This window comes from Myotis nattereri, assembly GCF_964212035.1.
Source record: "Myotis nattereri genome assembly, chromosome: 18".
NCBI classification, from domain to species: Eukaryota; Metazoa; Chordata; class Mammalia; order Chiroptera; family Vespertilionidae; genus Myotis; species Myotis nattereri.
Genome location: NC_138093.1, coordinates 42,844,980 through 42,860,042, shown reverse-complemented (window position 1 = coordinate 42,860,042; position 15,063 = coordinate 42,844,980). Strand labels below are relative to the sequence as shown.

The 15,063-nt window shown below is 45.0% G+C and overlaps 1 protein-coding gene across 2 annotated transcripts in view; it reads left to right on the top strand.

Annotated features, from left to right (window-relative positions):
* UFC1 (ubiquitin-fold modifier conjugating enzyme 1) overlaps positions 1 to 15,063 on the top strand; it is a 25,544-nt gene extending 10,481 nt beyond the window's left edge. Inside the window, exons 2-7 of one of the 2 annotated variants that reach the window (XM_081112637.1) lie at positions 11,012 to 11,281; positions 13,147 to 13,214; positions 13,690 to 13,753; positions 14,017 to 14,093; positions 14,340 to 14,430; positions 14,638 to 15,063. In XM_081112637.1, the coding sequence (XP_080968763.1) occupies positions 11,159 to 11,281; positions 13,147 to 13,214; positions 13,690 to 13,753; positions 14,017 to 14,093; positions 14,340 to 14,430; positions 14,638 to 14,730 (516 nt within the window). In that variant the 5' untranslated portion in view covers positions 11,012 to 11,158 and the 3' untranslated portion in view covers positions 14,731 to 15,063. Of the gene's footprint in view, positions 1 to 11,011; positions 11,282 to 11,394; positions 11,802 to 13,146; positions 13,215 to 13,689; positions 13,754 to 14,016; positions 14,094 to 14,339; positions 14,431 to 14,637 lie in introns of those variants that run through there. The other variant, XM_081112636.1, reaches the window with a different exon arrangement.

Sequence of the window (15,063 nt, the reverse complement as noted above, 5' to 3'; positions counted from 1 at the left end):
TTCACCAGGCCTCAATCCTATATAGTAAAAGGGTAATATGCCTCCCAGCACTGGGATCAGCAGAGCCGCGAGGCCTCCCGGCACCGGGATCAGCGTGACGGACAGCGCCCCAACCCCCTGATTGCCCTGCGGCTCTGTGTGTGACAGGCTGCAGTGCCCCAACCCCGTGATCGGCCATGCTCTGTGTGTGACGATGCGGCGCCCCAACCCTCCCCCCCCCCCATGGGCCCTTCTCTGTGTGTGACAGGGTAGAGCCATAACCTCCCCATTGGTCCTGCCCTGAGTGTGACAGTGGTGGTGCCCCAACCGCCTGATCGGCCCTGCTCTGTGGGTGATAGAGGGCGACACCCCAACCGCTCCCCACGGGCCCTGCTCTGTGTGTGATGGGGTAGAGCCATAACCTCCCCATCGGCCCTGCCCTGAGTGTGACAGGGTGCGGCACCCCAACCCCCTGATCCACCCTGCTCTGTGTGTGACAGGGGGCAGTGCCCCAACTACCCTATCGGCCCTACTCTGTGAGTGACAGGGGGGAGCTCCCCAACCCCCTGATCGGCCCTGCTCTGTGTATGACAGGGGGAGCTCCCCAACCCCCTGATCAACCCTGCTCTGTGTGTGACAGGGTACAGAGCCCCAACCCCCCTGATGGGCCCTGCTCTGTGAGTGACAGGGGGCAGCACCCCAACCACCTGATTGACCCTGCTCTGTGCGTGACGGGGTGGCACCGCAACCTCCCCATTGACCCTGCCTTGAGTGTGACAGGGCAGTGCCCCAACCCCCCAATAGCCCTACCCTGAGCGTGACTGAGGGTGGCATTGCAACCTCTCAATCCGCCCTGCTCTGTGCATGACAGCGGCGGCGCCCCAACTCCCCAATCGGCCCTGCTCTCAGCCCGACCAGGGACTGCACCTAGGGATTGGGCCTGCCCTCTGTCACCCGGGAGCAGGCCTAAGCCAGCAGGTCGTTATCTCCCGAGGGGTCCCAGACTGCGAGAGGGAACAGGCCAGGCTGAGGGACCCCCCCCCCCTTCTCCCTGAGTGCACAATTTTTTGTGCACCGGGCCTCTAGTATTCTATATAATAAATAGCTAATATGCAAATCAACCAAATGGCAGAATGACTGGTTGCTGTGACACTCACTCACCACCAGGGGGGAGACACTTAATGCAGGAGCTGCCCCCTGGTGGTCAGTGCGCTGCCACAGGGGGAGCACCACTCAGGCAGAAGCGGGACTCACTTCTGGCAAGTGCGCAGTGGTGGCGGGAGCCTATCCCACCTCCACTGCAGCACTACGGATGTCCCCTGATGGCTCCTGGACTGTGAGAGGCCAGGCTGAGGGACCCCTCCTCCCCAAGTGCACGAATTTCATGCACCAAGCCTCTAGTAGAAACTATGGAAAAGAACAGTCTGAGAAAAAGAATGACATAACACAAATAACACATTGGAAGGAATACACAGCAGATTAGGGGAAGCTGAGGATCAAATCAGTGAATTAGAAAACAGAGTTGAAAACATCAATCAGAAAACCAATTAAAAAACAGGAGGACCGCTTAAGGGAGCTGTGGGACAACTTGAAACGTAACAATGTTAGAATAGCAGGTGTGACAGAAGAGGCAGAAAGGGAGACAGGCATAGAGAAGGTATTTGAAGAAATAATGGCAGAAAACTTCCATAATCTGGTAAAAAAAAAAAAGTCACACAAGTTCAAGAGGCAAGAAGAACCCAAATAAGCCCACGCCCAGACACATCACATCATAATTAAAAGGCCAAAAATTAAAGACAGAGAATCTTAAAGGCAGAAAGAGAAAAAAAAACCTGTTACCTGTCAAGGCTGACCAGCAGACCCTGAGTGATGGATAAATGATTACTCTGACAAACATTTCTGTGAAAGCATGGGTTAAGGCAGTGGTTCTAAACCTTGGCTGCACGTTAGAATCACCTAGGAATCTTTTTTTAAAATCCTGATTTCTGAGCCTCATCCTCTGGAAATTCTGTTTCTTTGTTATGGAGTGGGGCCACAACATTAGTAACAAAGAAACATCCTCGAAGTATGAGGCCCAGAAATCAGGATTTTAAAAAGATTCCCACCCTAACCGGTTTGGCTCAGTGGATACAGCGTCGGCCTGGGGACTAAAAGGTTCCAGGTTCAATTCCGGTCAAGGGCATGTACCTTGGTTGCGGGCACATCCCCAGTGGGAGGTATGCAGGAGGCAGCTGATCGATGTTTCTCTCCCATCGATGTTTCTAACACTCTATCCCTCTCCCTGCCTCTCTGTAAAAAATAAATAAATAAATAAAAAGATTCCCAGGTGATTCTAATGTGCAGCCAAGGTTGAGAACCACTGGGTTAAGGGACTGCATGGATAAAGGAACCAGACAGCCCTGTTCGCCTGCCTCCTTCGGCTTTTATTGTAGCAACAGCTGGAACTAAAATTAACTATTAGATACTATCAGCAGGGTAAGTATCCTTGAGAAAACATATGCATCTGTAGTGTCCTTTAAGCAAGGTAATCTAAAGTCTAAACAAGATTCTAGTAAAACACCCGAGGGCTCAGACTTGTTTGCAAAAACCTTTAGCAAGGTCCCCTGGAGGCCTCCGACCTTTTGGAAATTCCTCCTTACAGACTTTCCAAGCAAGTCCTGTGCTTCCCACAGTTACCAACAAAGGAGTTTCCATAAGGCTGACACCTGACTTCTTATCAGAAACTCTACAGGCCAGAAGGGAATGGCATGAAGTACTCAAGGTACTGGAAAGCAAGGATCTGAGACCAAGATTACTATATCCAGCAAGGCTGTCATTCAAAATAGATGATGAAATAAAGAGCTTCCTGGACAAAAAAAGGCCAAAGGAGTACATCACCACCAAGCCAGCATTGCAAGAAATGCTAAAGGGATTCCTATAATGAAAAGAAGAAATAGAGAAAAATAGGCATACGGAATTAAAATGGCAATAAGTAACTACCAATCAATAACAACCCTAAATGTAAATGGACTAAATGCTCCAATCAAGAGGTGTAGGGTAGCTAAATGAATACAAAAACATGACCCAACTATATGCTGTCGACAAGTGATCTACCTCAAAACAAAAGACACGCACTGGATGAGAGTGAAGGGATGGAAAAAATTTTTCCATGCAAATGGAAAAGAAAAAAAACTGGAGTAGCAATATTCATATCTGACAACATAGACTTTAAAATGAAGGCCATCACAAGGACAACAAAGGTCACTACATAATACCAAAGGCAAACATATACACACCCAATATGGGAGCACCTAAATGTATACAAAAACTTGTAGAGGACTTTAAGGGAGAGATCAACAACAATACAGTCATGGAAGGGGACTTTAACACCCCGCTGACTTCACTGGATGGATCTTCCAGACAAAAAATTAACAGGGAAACGGATACTCTAAAGGACACACTGGATCCGATGGATTTAATTGACATTTATAGAACATTTCACCCCAAAGCTGCAGAATATACATTCTTCTCAGGTGCACCTGGACCATTCACAAAGATAGACCACATGTTAGGACACAAAACAAGTCTCTATAAGTTCCAGAAGATTGAAATCATATCAAGCATCTCCTCAGATAAGGTGGAATGAATTAGAAATCAACTACAGTAAAAACACCCCAAAACATTCAAACACATGGAGGCTAAATAGCATGTTATTAAACAGTGAATGGGTTACCACTGAGATCAAGAAAGAAATCAAAAACTTCCTAGAAACAAATGAAAATGAACACACAACAACCCAAATCTTTGGAACACAGCAAAAGCAGTCCTCAGAGGGAAGTTCATAGCACTACAGACATACCTCAAAAAACAAGAAAAACCAGCAATAAATTATTTAACCCTACAACTTAAAGAACTAGAGAGAGAGAACAAGAAAAGCCCAGAGTAAGTAGAAGGAAGGAAATAAAGATTGGAGCAGAAATAAATAACATAGACTAAAAAAAATAATAATAATACAAAAAAAATCAATGAAACCAAGAGCAGGTTCTTTGAAAGGATAAACAAAATTGATAAACCATTAGCCAGACTCATCAAGAAACAAAGAGAGCGGGCCCAAATAAATAAAATCAGAAATGAAAGTGGAAGAGTAACCACTGACACCACAGAAATACAAAGGATTGTAAGAAAATACCATGAACAACTATATGCCAACAAGCTGGACAATGTGGTTGAAATAGACAAATTCCTAGAAAAATACAATCTCCCAAAACTGAATTAGGAAGAATCAGAAAACCTGAATTGGCCAATAACAACTGGTGAAAATAGAAGCAGAAATCAAAAAACTCAACAAACAAAAACCCAGGTCCGGACGGCTTCACGGGGAGTTTACCAAACACTTAAGGAAGAACTAACACCTACATTCCTCAAACTATTTCAGAAAATCCAAGAAGAAGGAACACTTCCAAACTCTTTTTATGAGGCCAGCATTATCCTTATTCCAAAACCAGATAAAGATACTACCAAAAAATAAAAAAAAGACAGGCCCCTATCCCTGATGAAAATACCTAGATGCTAATATCCTCAACAAAATATTAGCAAATTGCATCCAGTAATATATTAAAAAGATCATACACCATGATCAAGTGCGATTTATTCCAGGGATGCAAGTCTGGTACAATATTTGCAAATCAATAACCATGATATATCACATAAACAAACCGAAAAACAAAAATCACATGGTCATATCAATAGATGCAGAAAAAGCATTCAACAAAATCCAACACCCATTTTTGATTAAAAAAATCACACACAAAAACTCAGCAAAGTGAGAATGGAGGGGGCATATCTCAACATGATAAAGGCCATATATGACAGACCTACAGCCAACATCATACTCAATAGGCAAAAACTAAAACCATTTCCCCTAAGAACAGGAACAAGACAGGGATGCCCACTTTCACCACTTCTGTTGAACATAGTACTGGAAGGGCTAGCCATAGCAATCAGACAAAAAGAAGAAATAAAAGGCATCCAAATTGGAAAAGAAGAAGTAAAACTGTCAGTATCCGCAGATGACATGATATTGTACATAAAAAACACCACCAAAGACTCCATCAGAAAATTACTAGACTTAATAAATGAATTTGGCAATGTAGCAAGATACAAAGTTAACACTCAGAAATCTATGGTTCTTTTATACACCAATAATGAACTTACAGAAAGAGAAACTAAAAAAAAAAAATCCCATTTACCATTGCAACAAAAAAATTAAGATACCTAGAAATAAATTTAGGAGGTAAAATACTTGTATTCGGAAAACTATAGGACATTGAAAAAAGAGATAGAGCAGTGGTCCTCAACCTGTGGGTCACGACCCCTTTGGCAGTCGAACGACCCTTTCACAGGGTTCGTCTAAGACCATCCTGCATATCAGATATTTATATTACGATTCATAACAGTAGCAACATTACAGTTATGAAGTAGCAACGAAAATAATTTTATAGGAGGAGAAACCAAGATGGTGGCATAGGTTAACGCCGGAGTTTGCTGCCTCAAACAACCACTTCAAAAATACAACTAAAAGATGGAACGGACATCATCCAGAACCACAGGAAGGCTGGCTGAGTGGAAGTTCTACAACTAGGAGGAAAGAGAATAGCATACCGAGACTCAGAGGAGGTGCAGTGCTGAAGTGAAATACTAAGGTGCGGAGGTGCATGCGGAGCGGGCTGGCAGCGGAGGGCGCGGTTGTCTGTTTCAATCAGGAGGGAGTCTCAAACTCTGAGCTCCAGATCCGGGCGAGTCTCCAGGGACCCAGACTCAAACGGGACTGTCTGGCTTCGGTCAGAACTCGAAGGCACTTTCTCTCCGAGGTTTGCAGCGGTTGCTGGGACTCTGAGAGGCAGAGCCCCTGGGGACAGGACTGAGAGCAGCCATAACTGCTCACTCCCCCCCGCCATGTAGATCCCTCAGGACCCGCCCCGCCCAAGCCCTGCACAGAGGCATTTGTGGGATAGCCTTAGGCAAAGGCTAGATTAGCACCGCCCTAGTGATCCAGCACAGAAGTTCTCCCACTGCAGACACAGCTGATTCTCACAGCCAGTTGGCCTGGAGGTCAAATCACCCCCAGTATTACCGACAACAGTCAAGGCTTAACTACAACAAGAATGTGCACAAAGGCCACAAGGGGGTGCACCAAGAAAGCATAAAAAATGCGGAGACAAAGGACCATGACAAAAATGGAGGATATAGAGCTCAAAACCGCACTTTTAAGGTTTTTCAAGAATTTTCTAGAAACTGCCGATAAACTTAATGAGATCTACAAGAAATCTAATGAGACCCTCCATGTTGTGATAAAGAACCAACTAGAAATTAAGCATACACTGACTGAAATAAAGAATATTATACAGACACCCAACAACAGACCAGAGGAGTGCAAGAATCAAGTCAAAGATTTGAAAAGTGAAGAAGCAAAAAACACCCAACCGGAAAAGCAAAATGAAAAAAGAATCCGAAAATATGAAGATAGTGTAAGGAGCCTCTGGGACAGCTTCAAGCGTACCAACATCAGAATTATAGGGGTGCCAGAAGATGAGGGAGAGCAAGATATTGAAAACCTATTTGAAGAAATAATGACAGAAAACTTCCCCTACCTGGTGAAAGAAATAGACTTACAGGTCCAGGAAGCACAGAGAACCCCAAACAAAAGGAATCCAAAGTATCACACCAAGACACATCATCATTAAAATGCCAAGAGCAAAAGACAAGAGAGAATCTTAAAAGCAGCAAGAGAAAGAAACTCAGTTACCTACAAGGGAGTACCCATACGACTGTCAGCGGATTTCTCAACAGAAACTTTGCAGGCCAGAAGGGAGTGGCAAGAAATATTCAAAGTGATGAATGCCAAGAACCTACAACCAAGATTACTTTATCCAGCAAAGCTATCATTCAGAATTGAAGGTCAGATAAAGAGCTTCACAGATAAGGAAAAGCTAAAGGAGTTCATCACCACCAAACCAGTATTATATGAAATGCTGAAAGGTATCCTTTAAGAAGAGGAAGAAGAAGAAAAAGGTAAAGATACAAATTATGAACAACAAATATGCATCTATCAACAAGTGAATCTAAGAATCAAGTGAATAAATAATCTGATGTACAGAATGAACTGGTGAATATAATAGAATCAGGGACATAGAAAGGGAATGGACTGACTATTCTTGGGGGGGAAAGGGGTATGGGAGATGCGGGAAGAGACTAGACAAAAATCGTGCACCTATGGATGAGGACAGTGGGTGGGGAGTGAGGCCGGAGGGTGGGGTGGGAACTGGGAGGAGGGGAGTTGTGGGGGGGGGGGGGGGAAGAGGAACAAATGTAATAATCTGAACAATAAAGATTAAAAAAAAAAGAAAGAAAATAATTTTATGGTTGGGTCACAACATGAGGAACTGTATTTAAAGGGCCAGAAGGTTGAGAACCTCTGAGATAGAGGAAGACATAAACAAATGGAAGAATATACCGTGGTCATGGATTGGCAGAATCAACATCATTAAAATGTCTATACTTCACAAAGCAATCTATAGATTCAATGTAATCCCCATTAAGATACCAATGGAATATTTCACCTATCTAGAACAAACTCCAAAAATTCATCTGCAATAAAAAAAAAAACCCAACCCTGAATAGCTGCAGCAATCCTGAGAAAGAAGGACAATGTTGGAGGGATCACAATACCAGATATCAAGCTATATTACAAAGCCACTGTTTTCAAAACTGCCTGGTACTGGCACAAGAACAGATATATAGATCAATGGAACAGAACAGAGAACCCAGAAATCGACCCAAGCCATTATGCTCAATTAATATTTGACAAAGGAGGCAAGAGCATACAATGGAGTCAAGACAGTCTTTTCAATAGTGTTGGGAAAATTGAAAAAAATGAAACTAGACCACCAACTTACACCATACACAAAAATAAACTCGAAATGGATAAAGGACTTAAACATAAGATTGGAAACCATAAAAATCTTAGAAAAATCCATAGGCAGCAAAATATCAGACATATGTCATAGAAATATTTCCACTGGTACAGCTACTAAGGAGAAAACAAACACATGGGACTACATCAAAATAAAAGGCTTCTGCACAGCAAAAGAAACCATCAACAAAACAATAAGAAAGCCCACTGCATGGGAGAACATATTTGCCAATGTTATCTCCGATAAGGGTTTAATTTCCAAACTTTACAGGGAACTTACATAACTTAACAAAAGGAAGATAAACAATCCAATCAAAAAATGGGCAAAGGCCCTAAATAGACACTTTTCAAAAGAGGAGATACAGAAGGCTGAGAGACACATGAAAACATGCTCAAAGTCACTAATCATCTGAGAGATACAAATCAGAATGACTATGAGGCACCATCTCACACCTGTCAGAATGACTACCATCAACAAATCAACAAGTGCTGGCGAGGATGTGGAGAAAAAGGAACCCCCTTGCACTGCTGGTAGGAATGCAGACTGATGCAACCACTCTGGAAAACAGTATGGCGTTTTCCAAAAAAATTAAAAATGGAACTCCTATTTAACCCAGTAACCCCACTTCTGGGAATATACAAAGAAATCAGAAACACCAATCAGAAAGTATATATGCATCCCTATGTTCATAGCAGCACAATGTACAATAGCTAAGATTTGGAAATAACCTAAGTGTTCATCAGCAGATGAATGGATTAAAAAACTTTGATACATCTACACAGTGGAATACTATGCTGCTGTAAAAAAAAAAGGAACTTTTATCATTTGCAACAGCATGGATGGATCTGGAGAGCATTATGCTAAGTGAAATAAGCCAGCTGGAGAAAGATAAATATCACTTGATCTCACTCATTTGTGGAATATAATGAATACCTAACATAAACTCAATATAAAAACAGAGCCAGAGGAAAAAATACGTTAGAATATAATTGAAGTAATCCTATTATTTACAGATTTTTAATATTTCCTACAACTTTTGTGATATTATACTATGTTAGTACAGTTTTGGTAATATTAAAAATCTTTTTTTTTTTTAAATATATTTTATTGATTTTTTACAGAGAGGAAGGGAGAGAGATAGAGAGTTAGAAACATCGATGAGAGAGAAACATGGATCAGCTGCCTCCTGCACATCCCCCACTGGGAATGTGCCCGCAACCCAGGTACATGCCCTTGACCGGAATCGAACCTGGGACCTTTCAGTCCGCAGGCCGACGCTCTATCCACTGAGCCAAACCGGTTTTGGCTAAAAATCTTTTTTTCTTGAAATATTTTTTTAAGTATATTTTATTGATTTTTTACAGAGAGGAAGGGAGAGAGATAGAGAGTTAGAAACATCAATGAGAGAGAAACATCGATCAGCTGCCTCCTGCACATCTACTGGGGTTGTGCCCACAACCCAGGTACATGCCCTTGACCAGAATCAAACCTGGGACCTTTCAGTCCGCAGGCCGACGCTCTATCCACTGAGCCAAACCGGTTTCGGCATTTTCTTGAAATATTAATGTTTATTGCATGTAACATTATTATACTTAAAATCATTTTTCTTGAAATATTAATGTTTATTGCATGTGAATGGCTAATTATTCTGTATCTACAATCTGGTAATAGTTTTATTTCCTATATTTAAAAAATCAAATCAAATAAAAAATATATATATATATATTTTAAAAATAAAAAATTATAAGGAAAGTTTAGCCCAACATGCATGGCCCAGTGGTTGAGTGTTGACCTATGAGCAGGAGATCATGGTTTGATTCCCAGTCAGGACACATGCCCAGGTTGTCTGCAGGCTTGATTCCCAGTATAGGCGTGCAGGAGGCAGCTGATCAATGATTCTCATAACTGATGTTTCTCTTTTCTCCCTCTCCTTTCCTCTCTGAAATCAATACACACACACACACCTTTTTATAAAGGAGAGAGTTTATTTAGAAAGTTACAGAGGTGGAAGAAGTGACTCTGGCTCAGGAAACAAGTTACAGAAACAGAGGAAGAGCCCTTGGAACTTAGGAACTTATACATAATGAAGAAAGACAATGTTTCCCCCCTAAAATGAGAACAAGACAAGGATGTCTGTTCTCAGTCTTTATTCAACATTGTACTGGAGTTTTCAGCCATTAGAAATTAATATGTAGCCGAAACCGGTTTGGCTCAGTGGATAGAGCGTTGGCCTGCGGACTGAAGGGTCCCGGGTTCGATTCCGGTCAGGGGCATGTGCCTGGGTTGCGGGCACATCCCCTGTGGGAGATGTGCAGGAGGCAGCTGATCGATGTTTCTCTCTCATCGATGTTTCTGACTCTCTATCTCTCTCCCTTCCTCTCTGTAAAAAATCAATAAAATATATTTTAAAAAAATAATAATCTGATCCCAAATTATTGCTACAAGCTGGAACAATTAACGGAGTAAACAGTAAATTAAAGCCAAAATTAAGAGTTTAGGTTTAAAAACCAACTGGAAGATTCAAAATTCTGCAAAAGGATAACTAGGTACCTACTGTGTGCCACGCACTAGAGATAGAGACATGATTATTTCCTAGATGGGACAATTCCAGACCTCCCCCCCGCAAAGAAAAATGTCTATGCTAGACTGAACACATCTTCCTGTGACCTCTCAACTCCTCAGCACTTACTAATAATTCCCTAGCCCCGCTGTGTTAATTCTTCGGGCAGAGACCACACACCACGCTTTGAGTCTCAGGTTTGCAATGATGACCGGAGTCCAGTACCCTCCTCTTGGATGACCGCTTTGGCCCTGCGGCCTCAGGCCGATTACTTGGAAGCTAAGGAAGCGAAAACGCGCGCCGCGGGAATGTCGGGGAGAAAGCGCCCGGAACAGCCCGGAGCGGCCTGACTTCCCGCCGCGCTCCAGGCTCGGGAGGCGGCGGAGTTCCTGCGGCTACTGCTCTGCGCATGAGCGGAAGTCAGGCTTTGCGCCGTCCGCTGGGTCGGTGGGTGTGTGTGTTAACTGATTGGCTCCATATTCAGTGCAGAACAATCGGTTTGCATCTGTTCTTCCCTTAGCACCCTCCAGCTGCTAGAAACAAGATCGCATTCCAGGAAGCGTTGAGGCCGCCCGACTGCCCATCTTCCCGTAGTAAAGATGGCGGCGCCCTGACAGTAAACGACACGTCAAACCACTTCCGCGTTTCTCTTGTGCCCTCGTTCAAGATGGCGGACGAGGCCACCCGGCGTGTCGTGTCTGAGATCCCAGTGCTGAAGACTAACGCCGGACCTCGCGATCGGGAGCTGTGGGTGCAGCGCCTCAAGGAGGAGTATCAGTCTCTTATCCGGGTGGGTTGTGCTGCTGCGGGCGCAGAGCGCTGTGGGTCATCCTGTGTGCTCAGGAATAGGCTCCGTGCGGAAGCCATTTCCGGTCTTAAAGGCGAACCCCCAAATTCATAGACACGACAAGTGCGGGGTGTGGGGCCTAGGCGGGGGCGGGGGCGCCGGCAGGGGAGCCGCGCCGCGAGCCAGGGTCGGGCCGACTTCCTGTGGGGTGCGCCTCGGAAGGTGACGTGTCGCTCCGGCTCCGGGCTTGCCCTCCTGGGGGCGAGGAGCGGGCTGTCCCCACCGACCCCTCGACCCCTCTTCACTCCGGGAGGAAGCGCGCACGTTCGGGCCGAAAAGTCAAAGAGGGGGCAGTGGCAGCATGGCGGGACCCTGTGCGGCCCCCCCCTCGTCTCTAAGAGGAGAGCTGGGGCGGCCGGGGTCTGTCCTGCCGCGTGCCTCTCTTCACCGCAAACCTGTTGTGCACCCCGCACCCAGGAAGGGGCTCCGAGGCCGGAGGCGGCGGGCCGGGCTACTAAGACTCGTTAAGTGGGGAAAGGGAGAGGGAGGCCGAGGAACTGCTATAATGTGCTGAAGCCGACAAGGTAGCTAATCCGGGTGGGGCTGGTCAGGGCGGGCTCCCTGGAGGAGGCGGTGCTTGAGGTGGGAGGAGGACGTTCACGGCGAAAGGCACCGACGCCAGAAACGCTGGGATGTGTATGAAGAGACACCTAGTTCAGAGTTGCTGCAGCACCAAATGCGTAGCAAGGAGTGGTGGGCAAGACTCGAGGGAGAGGTCTGAGCACTCGGATTTTATCTTGGAGGCATTGGGATTCCTTTAAAGGATTTTCACCAAGGAATATTCTGGTCAGATTTGAGCTTAGATCAATCACCGTGGCAATAGAGAGGAAAATGGAATTGACAGGGATAAGATTGAAGGTAGGAGACAAGTTAGGAGTCTGTGATTAATCCAGGCAAAAGAAAGTTGATGCTCTAAAGTCTAAACTCTACAGTTAGTTATAGTGAGAATAGAGAGGAGAGGTAGATTTGAAGACTATTCAGAAGGTAAAATCAGCAGGACATTGATGCTGGGCTAGAGTAAAGGAGAGGGAGAATCAAGAATTATTCCAGCTCGGCGGGAGCAGCTCAGTGGTTGAGCATGGACCTTTGAACCAGGAGGTCATGGTTCCATTCCTGGTCAGGCACAGGCCCAGGTTTCAGGCTTGATCCCCAGTGGGGGCGTGCAGGAGGCAGCCTATTGATGATTCTTTCTCATCATTGATGTTTCTATCTCCTTCTCCCTTCCTCTCTGAAATCAATTTTAAAAAAAAATTTTAAAGGACAATTCCAGGTTTCGAGCCTAAATGACAGTGAATGCTGATGCTACTGCCTGAGATTGATGCAGTGGGGGACAGGTCAGAAGGAACAAAAGCAAAAGCTGAGCTTGAGGTACCTGTGAAACAAAGGTAGAAATATATAGTTGGATACTGGAGTCTGAAGCTGGAGAAAACATCTGGATTAAAGATAAAGATTTGGAAGTCCATCAGCATGTGGGAGCTAATCAAAACCAGGACCATGTCATGTCCCCTAGGAAGGGAGCACCCCATTAAACGAGTTGTGAACTTAGGGCAGAAAGTGTCAGAAGTGAAGAGAACCCAGCTGGTGTCATCAAGTCTTTAGTGCTAAAGTGAGCGGAGCCCAAGCACTCTCTGCTCTGGGCAATGGCTAGTCCCTGCTTACCAGTGTGACTTTGTCTTTATCTTTGCTTATGTCAGGAAAATTGGGCAAATGTACTAAAAAAGAAAGTAGTCACATAATTTTCTTTTGAGGGAAGGGGGACTGCCCTTGGCCTCAACTTCCCCCTCAAAGACCTAATTCTTTGCTTTTAGTATGTGGAGAACAACAAGAATGCAGACACTGATTGGTTCCGACTGGAGTCCAACAAGGAAGGGACTCGGTAGGCAGACCCTCCTGGGGGGTATCGGGGTGGGAATCGTACGTGGTTTTAGCATTTTTCTATCTCAAACCTCACTGCCAGGCCATCCCTGCTCCGTATTGGCTGTGTCCACTCCCACAGCTCCAGAGTTTCCCAATTCCTATCCCATGAGTCTCCCAGGCCAGTCACCTAAGCCAAGAAGATGTCACTTGAGCCCTAACCGGTTTGGCTCAGTGGACAGAGCGTCGGCCTGCAGACTGAAGGGTCCCAGGTTCAATTCCGGTCAAGGGCATGTACCTTGGTTGCAGGCACATCCCCAGTGGGGGATGTGCAGGAGGCAGCTGATCGGTGTTTCTCTCTCATAGATGTTTCTAACTCTCTATCCCTCTCCCTTCCTCTCTGTAAAAAATCAATAAAATATATTTTTTTAAAAAAAGATGTCACTTGAGAATGAGAAGAATGGTCAAATTAGACTGAGGTTTGGTCTTCGTTATAGGTGGTTTGGAAAATGCTGGTACATCCATGATCTCCTCAAATATGAGTTTGACATCGAGTTTGACGTGAGTATGATGGTGTGGGAAATATGGAGGTTAACAAGCTAACATTTCTTGAAAAGACCAAAGAAATTTTCCAATGGGAGGCAAAAACTGAGATTTGAAGCAAGTGTAGATTAGTTACTAATCTCTAAGTCCAGAATTCTGGTTTGCACATGCTGCTTGGGGAGTTTGCCAAACATTTCAGTTCAACTGAGAAATGTATGTCAGGTTCCATTAGTTCCTTTATATCCTGATTCTCTTTTATTAAGGTTTTATAATTCCTCCAGATTCCTATCACATATCCTACTACTGCTCCAGAAATTGCAGTCCCTGAGCTGGATGGAAAAACAGCCAAGATGTACAGGTAGGACTGACTAGGAGATGGGAAGGGTCAAAACGGGCTTAGGGAAGAACTTGGGGAGGCAGGCATTTTCCCAGAGGCCTGCTGGCCTACAGGGGCTCTAGGCCTCCCGCTGCCAAGCCTGGGCACTGCACTTAGCTGACCTTGTTCTCAGTTTGGATCACTAATAGCCTTGTGCTTCCAAGAGGCTGCTGTGTTTCATGGTAACCTTGCATGTCAACACCTTCTTCCCGCTTATCCCTCTCATAGGGGTGGCAAAATATGTCTGACTGATCACTTTAAGCCTTTGTGGGCCAGGAACGTGCCCAAGTTTGGACTAGCTCATCTTATGGCTTTGGGGGTAAGTTTGGGTTATTTGCTTCTCCCTCTCCCGTCCCCCCCCCCCCTCTCAAAAATCAATATAAAAAAGAGAACTGAGAATAAACAAGGAATAACAGTGTTTTCCCTTGGGTGTGCTCCCCTAGTATCTCTCTAGGAAGGAGCTTCTGATAGAACAAGATGCATTGCCTTGATGGTAGTAACCTTACAGGTCTCCCTTGTATTACAGCTGGGTCCATGGCTGGCAGTGGAAATCCCCGATCTGATTCAGAAAGGCGTTATTCAGCATAAAGAGAAATCATCTGAAGGATCAAGCCACTGAGGCTGGACAGGGGACCTTTGAGAGGCTACGTTCCTTTTTCCTGCGTGTCCCTTACTCATCTAATGCTTCCCTCACACTCTTTCACCCACAACTGTTATCAGGTAGCTGCAGCAGGCATTGCTGGAAAAAAAACCAACAAACAGTATTGCTACGAATGTGTAAGGCTACGCAGGGAGGGGAAAGCCTGGGGCTTTGAAAACCCAAAGGTCACTTATATCCCCTCCCCAGGTGGGGCGATGTGAGGTCCTGGAGGGACAGCGGGTGGCGGAAAGTGGGTCCGTGGACCTTTGGTTTCTGGAGATAACTCATCAATAAAAGCTGCTTCCTCTGGTG